At 38.7% G+C, this 20,279-nt stretch overlaps 1 protein-coding gene across 14 annotated transcripts in view; it reads left to right on the forward strand.

The window, feature by feature from the left end:
* The window catches only part of NEBL (nebulette), a 354,941-nt gene that overhangs the window by 262,036 nt on the left and 72,626 nt on the right, over positions 1-20,279 (forward strand). For 8 of the 14 annotated variants that reach the window (XM_021064951.1, XM_021064953.1, XM_021064952.1 and 5 more), the window contains 4 exons: positions 4,016-4,117; positions 5,609-5,710; positions 15,405-15,518; positions 16,810-16,911. The exons of 1 other annotated variant lie outside the window; for it this stretch is intronic. In XM_021064951.1, the coding sequence (XP_020920610.1) occupies positions 4,016-4,117; positions 5,609-5,710; positions 15,405-15,518; positions 16,810-16,911 (420 nt within the window). The remainder of the gene's footprint in view (positions 1-4,015; positions 4,118-5,608; positions 5,711-15,404; positions 15,519-16,809; positions 16,912-20,279) is intronic. 5 more of the 14 variants (XM_021064957.1, XM_021064956.1, XM_021064955.1 and 2 more) reach the window with 2 other exon arrangements.

Genomic DNA, 20,279 nt, shown 5'->3' on the forward strand with positions numbered 1-20,279 from the left:
GAGTCCTCATGGATACTAGTGGGATTAGTTTCCACGGCCACAGCAGGAACTCCCTTTAATAAAAGATTTAAAGAAATGGGGAAACATACCTTTTTTCCTGGGAACAATCTGAAATATTGGAGAGATATCATTTTCCCCTAACTCGTTTGGTAGGTTTAGTGCAATGCCCATTAAAATTCCATTTGTTTCCTTTGCGGCGCTTACTAGGATTATTCTAATGTTCACTAGTGTAGAATAACTAGTTTGAAATTAAGAAAAAAAATGGAAATAGAAGAGTATTAAAGGGAACTTGGTTTAAGGGATCTAGATCCTTATAGTCATACTTTTAAGAAAAGTGTGAGGAGTTCTCAAGTGGCTCGGCAGGTTAAGAACCAACGTCTCCATGAGGATGCAGATTCAGTCCTTGGCCTTGCTCGGTGGGTTAAGGATCTGGCCGATGCGGCTCGGATCCAGTGTTGCTCCAACTCGACCCCTAGCCCATGAGTGAGGCAGTGAATGTTAAGTCCTTAATATAGTACCTGGGACATCATAAGTGACCTAAAATGAAAATTATTATTTCTCCTCCTCCTCCTCTTCTTCCCTTTTCTCTCTTGGCTCCTTCTCTGTTTTATTTCTTCCCTCTCTACTTTCTTTTTTATTCTCTCCTGTACTCTGAGGACCCAGTAGGGACCAAAACATTAAATAAAATGTGGTAAAATCAATCATTGACCCTCAGGCTTGCACCTGTCCTGGGTGGCTAATTTCCAGGATTTCTGTCTTTCCTCTTATTCAAGACAGTTCTATGCAGAGCACTGTCTCACCGAGCCAAGCCTGCCTGGAGAATGAGGGCCCTTCTGTTCTAAAACTGTGAGTGTTGAGGGTTTGGATTTTTCAGGAAATAGAAAAATACATAATACATACGTATACGTGGTATATATGTTTATATATAAACATTCACATATATATTGTATATATAACATACATGCCACATATATGTATTAAATATGTTTATATATATAAACATTCTTTGCCTTTCTGCTGAAAACCCCTCTTCTGCTGCATAGCATTTTTATTCTTCCTCGGTCAGAGGGCTGCCGAAGGGAGGGCTGCCGAAGGGAGCAAATGCGTATCCATCGTGACATTTGCGACACGTCAGGCGCGCTTCCCTCGGCCCCACGTACCAGGTGAGGTGGGGAAGGTGAGTCGCTTCCCCCGGGGACCATGTTGCCATCCAGCTGCGCTCAGACATCCTTGCAGAGCTCGAAAACCAGGGGCTGGTCCCTCAGCGTAAGACTATTCTCAAGCCTGATATTCTGGAAGGTCTGTAGTGACCAGGCCTCTCTCCGGTGTGCCTCCGTGGTGTCCGCCTGTTTGAATGTGCAGCTCATGTCAATCTTAATATTTGTTTTGAGTCACATGTGCCGGCCTCTAATTTGCAATTTACATGGATGGAGGGGCCCTATTCAGAGGCCCGCTCCCGCCGCCTTTGTGCGGCTCCCCTCTCTTCACGCAGTCATTAGGCTGAACAGCATATAATTAGGTAACCCATGTACAGGCGGAGATTTCTCAGAGGTTGCGGCTCTTTGCAAAAAGTAACGGTTTCCGTTTTTACCCTCATTCTTTTCTAAACAAAAAGGCATTTCCCCCCTATGGCTTTCTTCTGAATGTAGTAACTCAGAAACAGTAGTCTGGTGGGTGGGTAATAATTTGGGTTTGTTTTCACCTGAGAGTCCGTTTTTTGTTTACACAGCTTGTGTTTAACTCGGTGCAGGCGAAGGTTGATTGGCCATCATTTGTAGATGAGTGTGTTGCTTTTGGAAACCAATCAAAATTGGCTTATTTTAAATCCCTTCAAGATTTAAAACTTGCCCCAACAAAATAACTCAGTTTTCAGCTTATTTTCATTTCTTTTGCTACCTGTGTGCACAAAACCTACCTGAAATTGCTTGTTAAGATAAAGGCTATGAAAACAGAAATAGTGAAGAAAACAGATGTTCCTGCTGAAATTATGCTAATTATACGTAAGCTGTGTTCACTTGTCAGACAGGTTCATGATTATAAACATAGTTTAAAAAAATAGGTGGTGGTGGAGTTCCTGTTGTGGCTCAGCGGGTTAAGAACCTGACTAGTATCCTCGAATATCCCTGAAGATGAGGTTTGATCCCTGGCCTCGTTCAGTGGGTTAAGGATCCCATATTGCTGTGGCTGTGGTGTAGGTTAGCAGCTGCTGCTCCGATTTGACCCCTAGCCTGGGAATTTCCATATGCTGCAGATGCAGCCTTAAAAGAAAAAAAAAAAAGTTGCTGGTGAGGGCAAGGCAAGATCTTAAATAGAAGTGTACGTACATGCTTCATTGAAATGAAATAAAATAATATGCATTAGGGATATCAAAGTACTAATGCATTATTGTTTCTTGGTAAATATACTTGGTATTATTTTTGAAAGAATTAAGATAGTACTTTTTTTTTTTTAATGTTTTGAGATTGAAAGGAAAACAACAAGATATGTTGATATTGCCCAGAACTCTGGTTCACAGTGATCTACTGGGGAATCCATTACAGTGCAGATTATTGGCCCCTATTTATCAAAATTTTGTTACAGAGCATTGAGGATGGGCCTTGAGAGTCTAAATTTTTAGTAAGTATCCCACAAGTGATGCTATTGCAGAGGTGTGCAGGCGACATTAGAAATACTTGTTTTGTACAAGTGCAGTTGAGTGTGCATTTGGTATAGATGTTCAGTTGTACATTTCTGTGTTCTACCTTTTTCTTTGCTTGTTAGGGAGGTACCTGCAGCATGTGGAAATTCCCATCCATGGTGCAGCTGCTGGCCTACACCACAGCCACAGCAAAGCAGGATCTGAGCCATGTCTGCAACCTACACCACAGCTCACAGCAACGCTGGATCCTGAACCCACTGAGCGAGGCCAGGGATTGAACCCGCATCCTCATGGATACTAGTTGGATTTGTTTTTGCTGCACCATGATGGGAACTCCTGTTCTACCTTTTTTATGTCTTGAAAAAATGAAGATGTTTTTTTAAAAATGACTTACTGCATCTTCTTTTGCGTTATAAATTTAATAGAATCTAATGTAATGGACAAGTTGACTACCCACTCACCAGTGAATTTGCCAAATAGATTCCATCTGAGTGAATAGATTTTAGGTAAATACTCCTTCAGCTCATGACTGATCTCAGGAAATAAAGAAGTAGACAGACTGGTGCAAAGTTTCCCATTGGGGATTATATGAGTTGGCTTCTGTCCTCTCCTCCCATTTGTCAGACAAGTTAATCTAAATGACCACTCATCTGAAGTACATTTGGCAAAATATGTGTGTATACTTTTTTCTCTTTGTTTCACACTTTGGTTTGGTTCTAGCTAATGTGCATTCAAAGGATGAATATTCCCTAATGTAAACCCTTTTATTATTGGAGGGTCAAGTCACTGCAATGATATTTACTAGAATAAAAGTACCCATCATTAAGCCTCCCAGATCTGGACATTTAAAGAGTCCAGTCAGAAAAGGAAGGGAAAAGTGTGGTTGGGAGGGTGAAAGCTGGAGCGTTCTAGAGTTTCACGCACTCTCAACCAAGGAAATGATTTTCCGTATTCGTGTGCTAGAGCTTATCCTGTATCCTCTTGGGGGTCAAGATTGTGTGATGGGCAAGCTAACGCCCTTGATGTTCTGTATGTGAATATGCGCACACACACACACACACACACACACAGAATGACGTGCTTATGAGGGTGGTTGTGAAAATCCTGTAGGATTGGTTTTGTGCTGCGGTCTTGGGATTATATATTATTTATATTGTGTAAGTTAAGTTCGTGTGCAATAATGTTAGGCACCAGCATAGTAAAAAGAGAATATAGCCAAATAAATATTGCACATAACAAAAATTTAAAAAAAATCTTATAGTCAGTGGCTTTCTGAGAGGATTATGGCAAGGATAAATAACATTATGGACATTAAGGCTGGGAGCTGTATGAAATTACTCATTTTCTTTTTTCAATCCAAATTGTCTCTTGGATCAGATTTCTTATAGAAAAGATGTGCAGGACACCCACACGTATAGTGCGGAGCCTGACAGACCGGACATCAAGATGGCAACGCAGATCTCCAAGATCGTAAGCAATGTAATCTCTCTTTCTTGTCTTGAGCAGAATTGATTTCTTATTTTTGTGGGAGACAAAGGATGGCTTTGGTAGTCGGATGGTTAATTTAATTAGTAAAATTAATCTGAGTTAAGACATTGCAATTTTTTTTAATTTTAATTTTTTTTAGGGCTGCACCAGTGGCATATGGAAGCTCCTGGGCTAGGGGTCGAATCGGAGCTGTAGGTGCTGACCTGTGCCACAGCCACAGCAATGCCAGATCTGAGCTGCATCCGCCACCTACACTGCAGCAGCCAGTAATGCTGAGCCTTAACCCAGCGAGTGTAGCCAGGGCTCGAACACGGGTCCTCATGGATACTAGTCGGGTTTGTTAGTGCTGAGCCACAATGAGAGCTCCACATTGCGATACTTTTTATCTGAAGTATCCATTTGACTAGTAAATTATTTGGCTATGTGCCGAAACTGCCCAAACTTGACTATGGCTCATGTTGTCATGCTTTTAAAGAAATGGATACTATTTAGGCTTAAGATAATACTCAAATGTCTCTGGCTGAGAGTCAAGTTTGTTATTCATCTGGTCCCATGTTATCTCACACCTTGTCCTGAAGAACTTTCCCGGGTCTTGTTTCCATCCCGTTGCTGTTAGTTGTGCAGATTCTCTTTGGTCAGCATTTACCGATACACATTTCCTATGCATCAAGACTGTTTCTCTCTTCCATAAGATATCCTTCTTGGTTAATATCATTTTACTTAAATACACCTTCTATCCTGGTTAAAAACAATGACTTGACTTGAACAAAAAATTTGAGTAATTTAGGTTATACTCACCATAAAAATCACTAACTCTTTATTAATTTCAACTGCACATTAACCCAACAGGGTTTGATCAGTTCCTAAGACTAAACAAAGCCATAAACAGAATTTATGTTTGTTTTTTTTTTAATTTTTTTTTTTTTTTTTTTTTTTTTTTGTCTCTTAGGGCTGCACCTGTGGCATATGGAGATTCCCAGACGAGGGGTCCAATTGGAGCTGTAGCCGCTGACCTATACCACAGCCACAACAACTCGGGATTCGAGCCTCGTCTTGGACCTACACCACAGCTCATGGCAACGCCGGATCCTTAACCCGCTGAGTGAGGCCAGGGATCCAACCTGCATCCTCATGGATGCTAGTCAGGTTGGTTAACCACTGAGCCATGATGAGAACGCCCATAAACAGATTTTCTGTCTGCAGAAAGCAGGGTCTCAATTATCTAGGAGTTTTTCCTAAACATAAACAGTGATGATGATGGTGATCAGATTCAAAGACTCAAACTTAGTTAATTATTTTCTGATAAAAAAGTTTTTTATAGAATCACGTTCTTCTTCGTAGTCGGCATTTTGGTATTTGGTGAGTTGTGAGGAATATTCTTTTATGGACCAAGAGTCTATTATATTTTATTTTGGCTGTTTTCAATGTAATTTTTCATTGGAAAGTAGAAATACTTAACATTCTTGTGTTTATTCATTTTAGGCTGAATACAAGAAAGGCCAAGGAGTAATGAATAAAGAGCCTGCTGTAATTGGAAGACCAGATTTTGAACATGCTGTGGAAGCTTCTAAACTTTCTAGTCAAGTAAGAATCTAGTGATGATTCCACAGTGATTTTATTCAGAGATTTGGTTTCTAGGAGCACTGGAAAATATTTTATTTTAGATAATATCTTTAATTGCAAGAATATGGAAAGATAATGTTTCTGTAACCATGTCAGATAGGATTACGGTAATTGTAGATTTCAGTAAGGGATAAAATAAGTCCAATTTTAAGCATGAAACTAAATTTTCTTTTCTCCTGGATCAAATCCTACCTTTTTCAGTGAGTTCAACCATGTTGTCACATTTCCTAGGATTTCTATAATTTAGTAATAGTCATATCAATTAGATTAGACTAGATCAATAATTGAATTTCCGTCTATACACACATATACACGATTTTAACTTGATAAGAAAAATAGCAATTTTCTCAAATTTTAAGTACTTTGATGACAAAGTGAAGAAGTAATGTAAATGAAGAAAACATTGAATTAATACAAAGGATCTGAAAGAAGTGTGAAGACATGCCATATTTTTGGCTGAACGTCTTAATATACAAAAATTTCAATTCTCCCCAAATTAATATACAAATGTCATGCAATTTCAATTAGAATCCAATAGGTTTTTTTTTTTTTTAAGTATGGATGACTGGTCTTAGAGTTTGAATAGAAAGGAAATGCCTGAGAATATCCTTTAAAAGTATGAAAAGTGGAGACCAGCGAAAGAGAACTTAAGCTGTGAGTTACCATAACACAGTATAAAACCACTGAAATTAAATCAATATGGGATTGGTATAGTAAGAGATAGAATAATCAGTGGGATAGAATAGGGAATCCTAAAATAGGTTCTAATGTGTATAAGAATTTAATATGTGATAAAAGTGTTGATTCAAGTCAGTGGGAAAAAGTCGAGCTAGTTAATAAATAGTGCTGACATAACTGGCTTTCCATCAGGGTAAAAATAAAATTGGACCCGAGTCTTAAACCATCTACAAAATGAATTCCAGATGGATTAAAGATGCGAATGTAAACAAAAAATAATTTTAAAATCTTAAAAGAAAATGTAGGAGACTACATATACCACATAGGGATATCAGAGCTGTTCTTAAACAAACTGGGAGATCCAGAAGCCGTGAAAGAACAGACATGCTTGACTATGTAAAAATTAATGACTCTTTTAATGGAAAAAGATCACATTTGCAAAGTCAACAATCATGATAACAAATGGTACATTTTATGCATGAGTAGGGTTTTCAACTCTGAAAAATATCCGTTCTTCAAGCTGCAAAAGTCTTAATTGGATTACATTCCAAAATGGAGAGATGTAAATGAGGGAAATTAGAAGATCCAACTGTAGAACGTAAAATGCCATCTGAACAAATGAAAAAAAGTCCTGTTTTCCTCACTGGGGAAGGCCGGAGAAGGGCCGGGACCCCAGGCTCTTCTCAGTCCAAGTAACTCCAAGTTGAAGAGCAGGGGATGTTGGCGCCCACCTGGCAACTCTGCCAGTATCGCATTTCAGCCTTTTCTGGGGGCACAGAGTTCCCATCGGTTGAATAGGAGAAGCAGCAGATTCTAGAAAAGCAGTACAGTTTGGTTGAGTAATTAAGAAAACGGGCTGTGGCGCCAGACTGCCCGAGTCTAGCCCAGGCTCTGCCGCAAGCTTGTTGAGTGACTTTGGACCGATGGCTTAACTTCTTCCCCTCTACCTGCAGTTTCCTGATCTGTGGGATGGCAGCAGTACTGCTTCTTAGGGTTGTTGTGAGGATTAGATGACTTACTGTGAGTGACTTAAAACACTGCCTGGCCCATAGAGACAATCTATATCATTTCCCAGGAATAATTTTACAGCTGTTCAGAGTAATTTCTTGCTCTGCATTTTTTTTCCCCCTCACAAATTCATGCACAAAATGAAGCAGAAATAGTTGACACTGACCCTTGGATTCTAGTCTTAAATTCATTCCTTCTCCATCTTGTTTGAGACTCCTTAGAAGAAAGTTTTAGTAATTGAGCTTTTATTTTCACATTTCGGATGCCACCACCCCAAATCCTACCATTTGCTTCTACCTGGGTTTTTTGGCAGACGTAAAGAAAAGATATCTCAAATCATTCACAACTGAATGGTCAGATACCTAAGCAGATTATAATTAGTTATATCTGTCATCTTTGTCTTTTCATGACATTTTGCTCATCTCAGGGTGTATAAACTCATTGGAAAGGGGAAAAACTGGGCAGATGAATATATAGGACTTCTGGAATGGACTCGGTATATTCGTTTGTGTTTTCATGTGTATTGACTCGGTATATTCATTTGTGTTTTCATGTGTATTGACTAGAAACAAAGGCAGAAAGATCATGTATTCTCTTGCTCCCAAGTTCGTGACAGATTATGAACTCAGAAGCACACAAAAGCAATGAGTGTGTAGAGGGAGAATGAATCAGACTGGGACACAGGAGGCAGAAGGCAGGATGCATGATGCAGGAAGGAAAGAGCAAAATAGCACCAGATTATTAGGGAGAAGGTGATGACGAGGCAGGGCCCATGGTGTGGAGAGAGAGGACACGTCTGATGAAAAGATGAGAAAGAGAAGGGGGAGGGGGCAGAATTCTCCCATTTTACCTGTAAGTTGATCTCTGTGGGATGGAACCTGGGAAAGGTAATGGAGACATGAGACCCTTGTACGATAGTTCACTTGTACGATAGTTTTACTCCCAGAATTGTAAGGTTTCCCTTTTGAAAATCTAGGAGGCACCCAAAGTTATGGTCAAGTAATTAAAAGGACATTAGTAAAAAAAATCAAAGTGAAACCTCATGTGCCAAGGTAAAGAGATGTGTGTGTTTACAAGTATCTCAAATATTAGGACAGTAACTGTTGAATTTTCTTTAAAAAATTCTTCTAAGGGTGGTTATTTTGTTCAGTATAGTCATATGTCCTCTTAATTTATTAATTGAAATCTGTCTCTGTGATGAATGGAATTTTTTCAGTTTTATAATATCAAAGAAAAGTTTGTGCTTATAATAATTAGTGGTTGTTCTAAAATTGTATTTGATGTATTGCTAAGAATGGGTTTTAAACCTAAACATTACGTGTTAGATTGCCTTTAAAATTGAATGCTAAGTCTTGTCCTTAAATTGTCCTTAAATTGAATGCTAAGTATTGTCCTTAAATTGTCCTTAAATTGAAGGGATATTAATTGATTTAGAGAATCTCCTGTTCTCCCTTCTCAACAAACGCTCTCTCGACTCCAACCTCCTTACACACACCTTGTGGCTTAAACACCACGTCCTTGACTTGATTTAAATTATATTGCTCTGTTCTCCTTTAGTGTTCTGAACACAATGTAATATGTCTAATATGTGAACACATATATAATTGTATATGTGTGTCTCTGAAATACCTACTTTGCTTGCACTCTGTAAGCTCTGTGGGGACAGGGTTTAATGGCATTAATGGTGCTGATTAGGCTTTCGACAAACACAGAGACCGATTATTAAACAAATTTCTTTAGATCATTCACATGTGGTGCAAAGTTGGTGAGCTCTTATTTTGTTATGAAAATAAGGGCAGGGTATGTTTTATGTAAGATTCAAACGTAAAGATATTGATTTTATGGTAAATTACACAGTCAGAAGGGGAGCGATGGGACCTATTTAAACCTTTTGGCTCTTTTCTTAGTTCATTTATGTGCAGACCTTATAGCAAGATAAGAAACAGTTTGGTGTTAGTGTCTGATAAGTGTGTTTTTTTAAGTAATTCAGATACTTTACTTTGTGGTAATTAATGTGGGAAACCTGAGTTTTTGTTCTTTAGATGTCTTTTGAATCAGATCACACCGAGTTCTGAAGGTTCGAATAAGATAAATTTCACAACACTTTGCTTATTTTTAACTCATTATAAGTATGTGAATGACATATATACCTTAAATAATTAATCTCATGTTATGGAAATAACCTGGAAAAATTAGATGGCATTTTAAAATTCAAATTTTAAGATGTATAGCCCAATGCCTAATTGTTGTAGGACGCTTTAAGAATAAAGCTCTCATAAAAATCTGTTATACAGCTATAGCAGAATTTGGAGACACCATGGAAGTTACCTGATCCTGCTTTTCAATGAAAGAATCCCTTCTCAGTGTGAGCCATCCACATATTCATGCAGACGAAACAGTTATTGAAACAGATATTACAAGCTAGACACTACGCTTGGGACTAGATTTTTCAGGGGTGAATAGGACAGAGTCCATGCCATCACCGAGCTTTCAGTCCAATGGGGAAGGCCAATGCCAGAGACGGTTCTGCAGGTACAGCGATGTGGGGTGGGGTGACCCGGTAAATGTGGGGTGCCTCAGAAATATATCAGCGGTAACTATTCTCATTTGGGAGGTCAGAGGAGGCTTTCAGAAAGATGTTCTAGTAGCTGCAGGATGTGTAGAAATTATTCAAGTGAACCTCGGGAGGAGCTTGGGGACAGTAATTAGAGCAGGAAAGCAGAAGATAGTTCTCCTGTTGGCCAGCTCAGCTCATAGAAAACTTCCACTATAAGCAGCATAAATCTCATTGGCTACACATTCTACCTAGAAATACTAACTTTACCTTTTATAGTAGAATACATACTATTTTTCTATTTTTGTAAATATTTGAAGACAGTCACCACCTGATCCCCAAATGTCTTCAGTATAGCACTCTTCAGCACAGTAAGTAATGCAGAGTGTGCATTAAATAAATAATTCTTTTTTTTTTGTCTTTTTGTCTTTTCTAGGGCCACTCCTGCGGCATATGGAGGGTCCCAGGCTAGGGGTCGAATCGGAGCTGTAGCCGCCGGCCGACGCCAGAGCCACAGCAACGCGGGATCCAAGCCGCGTCTGCAACCTACACCACAGCTCACGGCAATGCCGAATCCTTAACCCGCTGAGCAAGGGCAGGGATCCAACCCACAACCTCATGGTTCCTTGTCGAATTCGTTAACTGCTGCGCCACTACGGGAACTCCTAGATAAATAATTCTTGAATGACGAATGAATGAATAAAGGTCTGGCAGAAACTGTGTGGTATAGATGCAGTATATTATTTTACATCTATTATTTTTCATTTCCTTTGACTTTTTTTTCCTTCTGAATAGGATGTTATTCAAACCAATTTAATAATGACTATGGGAGTTATGTGTTGGGGGAAAAGATTTGGGAAAATAGTTCCAGGACCTTTCTCAGGGTGTGACTCACTTTGAGTCCTGAAAGAGAGTTGGTTGTTTATCATTTTCATCATCATTAATTTATATATTTCTCGTTAAGTGCCAGAGCCATTCAAAGCACTGGGTCAGGCACTAGGGATACAAAAATGAATAAAAATCTATTTCTTGCTCACTGTCTAGTGGGAGAGCAGATATTACACAGATAATTCAAATATGTGCAAAACTTAGAAAATAATCTTGTATTTTCCTGGAAAATGCACCTCTGATAATTGGTGAATATTACTAAAATGTTGTCTCGTAATACATCAGGTGAAAAAAATGCAGGGTTTTGTTGGTGTTGAAGTATTTAAATCTAATCAATTAATCCAGCTGAGCAGTACTGGCTTGCATCAAGTTTTCTTTCAATTATTCATATTCTTCCATCTCAAGGATCACGAGTATCTTAGCTATGTTATGAGTTATTTATATCAGTGGCAAAAATCGTTTATACGATCCCTGAGCACAGAGAGTCCATCATACCGCCTCTGTACCCCTTGAAGTTCTCAGCACAGTTACACTAGGAGCAGATGCAACGAACAGGGAGCTATTACTTGGAAATTAATCTGACTCGTTCTCATGTTATTAAACCTGACATTTGCTCTTTCTGAGTAAATGGAGTAAATGTATATTTCTGAAAAACAATCAATCCCCATTGTAATGGGATTGCTTCCTTCCTCTGCTCATTAAGCATGGAACCTGCGTTGCTTCCTCCTATGAGTTCCAACGGAGGCTGGGAAAGCAGGGTGACCCGGACACACTCCAGCAGCCCTGGAGTTACTCAGTCTGATCCAGTCGCATGCGTAAAATCACTTCTTATTGGATGGACTTCGCATGAAGACCCAGATCCCTGACGTAGCTGTGAGCTTCGGGGGGACCTGGCCGTTCCAAGCTCTCCAAGCTCTCCTTTCATTTCCACCTTCCGGCCAGCCCTGTGTTCTTAAGTCCCTTGGACATCCTGAGCATGTCCCTCTCTGACCTTCCATGTGCTGTTCCCCCCGGGAGCACCCCTCACTCGCTCATCCCTTCCTTCCCCTTTTATCTCACAAACACACCTCCTTCAACCTCAAATAGCACTGTTTCACTTGCCCGGACTCGAAGAGGGTCTGCCACAAAACACGGCTCCAGTGGCCTCAGTGCCCTTCTCTGTCTCTGTTCTGGAGTTGGTCTCTATGCTTAACTGTCATCAGTGACAACTGGATGTGATCGAGTTGGTGTTTGACTGGCATGTCCCTCATGCCTAATTCCAGAATGGGCACTTAGTGGGCACATGTATACAAACACACTCATGTGTGCAAACATACATGCATATATATATATATAATGTACTGCAATGTATGTGTGGAAACCTTTTCTCTTAGGTGTAGTAAAATGAAAAAATCAGTTAAAGGCGGAGTCACAAATCATACATACCTTACTTACCATTTTAACACAAAACACATATATGTGCATTTATTCACCACATTTTTGATGTAGTAACAAATCTTTTTCTTTGCAAATGAGTTATCTTTAGCTTGAAATTTGGTGGTGTTTTTGCAGACTCATTCTCACAGTGCATTTTCTATGATTTGTATTTTGGAAGACATTTTGCTTAAAAACTGCTAATCTGTCCAAGTTCTAGAATATTCTAGATTACTTGCATTCCTCCCCACCCTCTACACCCCCAAGCAAACTTATTGAGGGTTGTCTTGACAACTCTTAATTAGATCACAATTTGTTTTTAGGGAATTCCTAATCATTAAATCTTTCATAGGAATATTGTGGTTTTCATGGAAATAATAACTTTTTACAGTAGATTTGTCGTGTTCACAATATTAAATTAAATCATGTGATCATAAGTACAACCAGCATAAACAGGGTTTGGGACAAAGTCATTTGGTACTTGGCAGGCTTACAACAGTTCTAACAGTAGCAGAAGTGCTGGACATACCTTTTTTTTATTTTGATAGGCAAGAAATTATTAAGATAGGACACTTATGAGAGATGCAAGTGGACAGGCAAGAAGGCTCTGCCCCCAGGATTCAATGAATGACAGTTTTTTTCACCGCAGGAGAGCCTGGGCATACTTCTAAATCATGTTTAAGTGTGATTCAGTCAGATTTGCTTCCTGACTCCAGGCCTGCTGGAGCATGTCTGAGTTATACCAACATTCCCAGCCTCAGGTAGCAGCTCATCCTACTTCATCCTAGGAACCCAACACAGACTCAATGTTTAATGCCTAGAGGAAGGAAGAATGTGGATTGATTATTGTTTTTCAGAAACATTAATTTACTCAGAAAGAGTAAACACCAGATTAAATAATAGATGAGAACGCACCAGGTTAATTTCCAACTAACACTTCCTTCTGTGGCATTGCCCCTGGGTTCAGTGTAACTGTGCTGGAAACCAGAGGGGGTACAAAGGCAGTGAGTACATGGGCTGTCTGTGCACAAAAGGTGCCATTTAGTTGATCCATAACTAGAACACTCATGGCGCCTGAGCTTGGGAACTCTGAATAACTGAAAGAAAACTTGAGGCAAGCCCCTGTTGCATAGCAGCATCAGTGGATTAGATGGAAAGAGATGCCAGCAGAGAATGTGTCCCATGCGGTGGCATCAGGCAGAGTGTTTTCCTCAGTAGGTGCCCAGTGTTGGTGAGTCTGGTTGAGTCTGGTTGCAAGGAGGTGCAGAGAGTCTGCTGTCATCGTCAAGTCCAAACCCTAAATTTAGGGACTAAAAGCCAGAAGAGACAGAAACACAGATTAAAATACGGTGAAAAGTGCCGTAGCAGAGGAGTGGTGAAGGTATAAAGGGAGTGGAATTGTGTGCTTAGCAGGAGGACCAGGTAGGGAGGATCTTTGCTTTCCTCCAGCTGCTGTGGAAAGTAGTGAAGGAGATGGAAATTTATTCCTTGAGTGATGTGGTCCTTGATTTCAAGACAAAATAAGTTTTTTTAAAAAATCAATGATTTTCTTGTTTTAGAGAGGCCTCGCCAATAAATTAGAATAAATGAAGTTTTGCTTGAATTTATAAGGCAATCCGAGTATCAAAAAGGCAAACTATTACATTTAGAATGAAGAACCAATGAGGTTCTACTGTGCAGCACGGGGAACTGTGTCCATTTCTTGGGACAGAACATGATGGAAGATAATTTGAGAAAAGAATGTTCTATCACTGGGTCACTATGGTGTACAACAGAAATTGATACGATACTGTAAATCTGCTATAATTTTTTAAAAAGTTATTCTTAGGAAATGGAACCACAGCAGAAAACGTTGCCTATGAGCCATTTTGAAATATTTTGCACATGTCTCCCACCAGGGGTTTTACCAGCTCCCTCCCGTAGGTACCTGTCCTGCATCCCTGAGGGGAAGACCATTACCCGTCCACACTCAGTTTAAAGGAGATAAATGAGCCATGCCCACATTGCCTTTTTTGGTAAAGGTTTCTATAAGGCAGGATCTTAGGATGTATGAGTAAAGGTGCACTCTGAATATTGTAAGAAAACAAAATACTGTAATACAGAATCGCGACATAATCAAAATACTACAAGACGACCAAACAGCTTACTTTTGCTTTTAAGGTCTATGCATCCTTTCCTGGCTCTGGGTATCAAAAAAGATGTGAAATGGTACTGGCAATCTTTTATTTTTGTAAAGAACTTGTATCTGTGTTCCAATTAGTTATCATAACGTACACTCACATGTTTATGTATCATGGAGAAAATACAGTTCAAGCAGATATGTTGATAGTCCTTTTTTTTTTTTGGTTGCCTTAAGACTACTTGAAAAAAAATCTGCAGTGAATATTGGAGATGATTCTGCCACTGAATACAACTGTAGTGTGAAAGCAGAGAAATAAAAACTGACCCTAAATAGATCCCAGGATGTTTTGAAAAATGTGATCCCTAACAATGAAGTTTTGAACATATGGGAAATGATGAGAAAAGCGATGGTATGAGCCATGTCCTGCATTTGAAGTAATTCTCTCAGGAAAATTCATACTCAAATTCTGAGATTTAGGACCTGTTTTCTGAATGTGCTAGATATTAAGACATTTGTGGTCTCAATTACTAATTGATCATAGATTGAAGGATGCAGAAATAGAAACTGACATTTAAAAATCCTGAGGTTTTAGTACATAATTCTTGTTAATAGGATTTGAGTTCATGCCTAATTGCATTTATGATCCATGTTCAAGTAGAGGTGTTTTTTAATTAAAAAAAAACCCCTTTATGCCTAAATTAAGCTTTATATGGAGAAATTTAAACTTTGTCATCAAACTTTTGTTTTTAAGATGATTTTTAGCTGATGTAATTAAAAATCAGGAGTTCCTTTGTGGCACAGCAGGTTAAGGATCTGGTGTTGTCACTGCAGTGGTTTAGGCCACTGCTGTGACACAGGTTTGACCCCTGGCCCAAAACCATTCACATGCTGAGGGTGAAGCCAAAAAAGAAATCAAATGTGTTATTTGGACAGTTTAAAGAAAAACGTATGATTTGATTTATTCTGGTTTTTTTTTTTTCCTTTTATGGCAGGTTAAATACAAAGAAAAATTTGATAATGAAATGAAGGATAAGAAACATCATTATAATCCTCTTGAAAGTGCTTCTTTTAGGCAAAGTCAGCTGGCCACTGCCCTGGCGAGTAATGTAAGTTACTTTCTGCCTCATGACTTATAAATCACAGAAAATTGTTTTTAGTATGTTTTGATTCCTGTTTTCTCAAACTTGGCTATGTGGTAATTGTGATACTTAAGATTATGTAATTTCCAAATAATTTTAGCTGAATTTCTTATGTATATTCTGTGAAATAGTACATCATAAGATTTATTTTAATTTTGCATTTAAAAAATAAAGTTTCAATTTATAAGAAAAGGTGCCTTAATTTTTATTAGAATTAGGAAGAATATAAAAATAGAAACATGGAAAAAATTGATTAGTTTGCTGTACTTGAGTGATGTATAAGTACCTTTTTAAATACTAAGATTATTGTTCAACTGTTGCTTAGAGCATTTAAGCCTTTCAACTCCTGACATATCCTTGGGACTTAGTATATTTTACTTTCACTGATGTTTAGAAGGTATTCTTATTTGTGTTCATTAGCCAACTTTTGTTACCAGCAAATGAAATGGGTGTTTCTGTTTTTTAGAGCCTTCAAGGAATATCATGGTTTATTTTTCCTGTTTGATTTTTTTTTTTTTTCTGTGTACAAATGTAAAGCAAATAGAATTGGAATATACTTAAAGGAACCTAGAGCATAGTACTGAAAGCTTAAGATTTAGAATCAGATTGCCTGGGTTTGAATCTTGCTCCACCACTTAATACTTTCATCTTTCCATGCCTCAGTTTTCTCATCTGTAAGATGGGGATACTTAAAAGTGTTTACCAACTAGGGTTGTGGAGTTTAAATACTTAATACGTACGGAGTGTTTAAACAGAAAACTCTTTGACACACTGTAAGTGCCTGATGTTTTCTATTACTAATAGTTTATTATTATTATTACTAATGTCATTATATTTCCAAAGCAATTGATAAAAAAAAAAAAGAAAGAAAAGTAGTCACAGGATGAAAACCACCAAAAGCCCTCAAATTACAAGACATAATTGAAAGATGGTGGTAATTTCTAAAGATTAGAGTTTCTGTTTTCTTTATTTTTTGAAAGCAGAATTTCTCTTAAAGTTACTTGATTCTGTTAATATCACCCTTTCTGAAACATAAACAATAAAAGGAGTTTGCAAAGTATTTTCAAGTCCTTGCAAAGAATGCTTTCCTTTTCCTCATTCAGTAGTAAATGAGCACCATCTAGTGGCTGCTTGTAAATTCACCTGTCAATTTTCCACTAAATCCTACTTTGCTGTGTTAAAAATAGTAACGACCATGATGCAAGAGCATAATATTTTCTTCTCCTAGATGGTATTTTGTTCCATGTTATTTTCATAGGTGAAGTACAAGAAAGACGTTGAAAATATGCACGATCCAGTTTCAGGTCTCCCAAACTTGTTCTTAGACCATGCTTTGAAAGCCAGCAAAATGCTCAGCGGAGTAAGTGGTTGTTTGTGGGCCACTGTAGATGCGACCTTGTGGAGCCAGTGTCTGCCGTGCTGGGGGCACACCTGCTTCCGTAGGCGAGCCTGCCATCGCTCCTCCCTCAGGAACTAACTCAATGAGAAGTCGCGGTTGCCTGCTCACATCCCCCCTGCAGTCGCTTTACAAGGGGTTCTTGCTGCCTCTTACTAGCTCTTGAATACAGACTTTCTGGTTGAACAACTACACTTCCAAGGGTTTCTGTGAGCATCCTTTCCTTCTCCTTTCTTTGTCCGGAGTGGATTGAAACCACTTGATCACGGTCAGGCTCTTAAGTCAGGGGTCTTTACTCATGCAGGCCCAAGGAGAGTGTCTGGTATTTGGTAGGTCTCAGTTGCATAAAAGTTTTCTTAGTTTAAATGTCTTTTCTATTAAGAGTAAATTTCGGAGGTGTTTGCATTGACGCTGTACCTTGAGTTTTATGAAGGTTTCCCTGCTTTCTTGAGCGCAACTAGGAGGGGGGTGATTTCCTCATGTCTTCATGAAAACGTTTCTGTCCACTGCCAAGTGGTGCATTCCATCAGGACTCACCTCCTGGATGCTGTTTACAACACGGAGTGCATACATGGCCCCGGACGTCACTGGCTCCCAGTACTGTTGACCCAGCTCACCTGTGTCTCTCTTTCCTGCTTGTCAGAAGGTTCCATGGTGGTGATGAACTGGAATTTGACCTCAAGAGCCTATCTTTTTTTTTTATCATTCTTCTTTTTTTTTTTTTTTTTTTTTTTATTTTCCCACTGTACAGCAAGGGGGTCAGGTTATCCTTACATGTAAAGAGCCTATCTTAATAATGACTTACTCCTTACTCAAAAATCATCCCAATCTATTGTTTATCTGTTTTGGGTCAGGCACAGATTTGATGGCAAAGTATGTTAGCAAAGAATGTGAAAAAGTGAAAACAGTTGTCCTCAGACGTGCCCACCGTCATGGATGAGAAAAGTCTGTAGTCAAAACTTGGTTCCCAAACTGTTAAATCATGAGATAATGGCTTCAGTGCAGGATTAAGAGTGCCTACGCTTTGGCTTCGATAGATTGAAACTTCTGCTCATTATTTTGCAGTCCTCCTTTCTTCTTGAAATGTAACCCGTGTTTAAATACTTCGCACAGGGATTTCAAATTAATTAATTTTTCTCACTGGTCTTTTGAGGAAATGCAGTCCGTTATTCTTTCCCATCTATTGAGTAGGGGCGAGAGTTGGGGGACTGTCAGGCGCAGAATTAGAGTCAGTCCCTGGACCCTTAATTCATGCTGTCCTGCCATTTCAATGCTCATTCCTCTTCCTCTGCACACACGCCTGTGTTCCTTGGCTGGCTCTGTTTCAGTTACACGTTTTCCGCCATGAATCATTGGTATGCTTCTAAAAATCGATATGTTTCTGTGCTCCGAGTCAATGTTTCTTCATGTTCAGTCCTTGCCATTCCAGTCTGATCATTGGAGTAGCGTTTGACCTCGACCCTTCTTCGTCTCTATTTGGGTTAAATTTCTTTAGGACATGAGGATTCATGTGTAAATAATCCAATAACAATGTCATGGTGGTAATTAAAAGTTTTGATAGCTAGAAAAATGCAGGCCACTCATAGGCAATATTTCTTTTCAGAAATGTTGACCTTTCTTTTACAATAATGGTGGGAAACAGTGATTTAATATTAATTGAGTTTATTAGCTCTTCAACAGAGAAAACCCAGCAAAGTCATATATTACACTTGTTTTAAATACCATTTATACAGTTTAAACCTTCATTTAGGTGGTGCTTTTGCTCAAATTAGAGACTTTTTTCCCCCATAGAAAAATTGTGACTGAGCGGTTACTTAATGGAAGAGAGAGTTTTAAGACTTAAAGGTGTTACTCTGAAGAATCTACTTATTAAAGTTGCATGATATTATACTGGCTTAATTTATTGTGCATTAGAATTGCCTTCTTTTAAATTTCAATGTAAAGAGAATTGAAGTTTTGTTGACTTATAAAGGCTCCTTAATTTTATTAAAAGATTAAGATAATGCTTAATCAGATATTCTACCAGAATTAGTTGTCAGTTTGTTATAAATGCTGTTTTTTAAAGACCTCTAAATGTCTTATAATTTAAGAAATTTTAGCATACAGAGTAAAATTAGTGCCTTGTGAATTTCTACAGCCATACTGATTAAAATTTTGAAGGAACATTTTCCCCTGGAAAATAGAGCTCTATTAGCATTCAGTTTCTTTTATAACTTTGCATAAATTAGAAATATATATTTTGTGCTGCTCTGTATGTCTTCCACTAGGAGGCAACAGAGACTATTATATAAGAAAAAATAAATGTCGCTAAGTCTGCAGATATTGGTTTATTTTTTTAAAATAGGGTGTTTTTGTTTTAAAACAGGAGTTTCTGAAATTCTTTTGCAACTACCATAGACGACTGTGTGGAGGACACAAAAAATGTATTTTTTTAACCCTTTCTCAGTATATACCTTTTATTCTAGATGCAAATAATCCTAGGCTTTCTGAGTTCTGGATTTTAACTGAGTAATGGAATGTATCCTAACTCATTACATTCAATTCATAATTGTTTTACAAATATGCATTATAAAATACTTTCTAATCAAATTACACATTCTCCAAGGATATTGTTATCGTTGAGACGATTGATTGATTAATTAGCAGAGAATCCCAACCCTAGAACTTGTTCTCTTCAGTTACGACGCGTGCGTATGTTGTGAACATTTTCATGAATTTCCTGGGGTTGCTCTTCTCCCTTAATGTATTCTGGTTAGAGTTTTGGGAAGCACGCCATTGCTGTGTCCCCATGGAGAGCCGTTTTCATGTGGCGGCCACGTGGACCTTGCATCCTTCTCATCCCCAGGCCCTGACATGGGGTCTTCTTCCCGTTCCACCCCCAGATCACTGGAGCATCGCAAAGACCCAGCTGTTCCACATCTTCTCTGCTCCCTTTCTAATGCTGCCTCCCTCTCCCTTCACTCTACACAAAATTGCCATTCTCACTGAAATCCTCATTGTCTAAGGAGCGACCAGCTTTAGCTTAAGTCTCTGTAGATGCGAGGTCTTTGAGAGTTACCATTGACCTCTAAAAGTCTTTTCCAAATAGGGGAGAATAACCAGACGTCCAATCTCTAGTGATAAAAGCAGTTTTTATCTTTTTGCTGCCTGTTGTATTAAGAGTCCTGCACTTGCTAAAGTTGGCATCCTTATCCATTCTGGTCTCTTCCAAATCCACCTTTTTATCAGTATGTCTAAATAATGTCTTAACCCAATTTCTTCACCTTAAAAATTCAACTGACCATATCCCAGTCCCTCAGTTTCTCTTCCAGACACCTCCTACCCTCTCCTTT

The sequence above is a fragment of the Sus scrofa genome, chromosome 10 (assembly GCF_000003025.6).
Source record: "Sus scrofa isolate TJ Tabasco breed Duroc chromosome 10, Sscrofa11.1, whole genome shotgun sequence".
NCBI lineage: Eukaryota > Metazoa > Chordata > Mammalia > Artiodactyla > Suidae > Sus > Sus scrofa.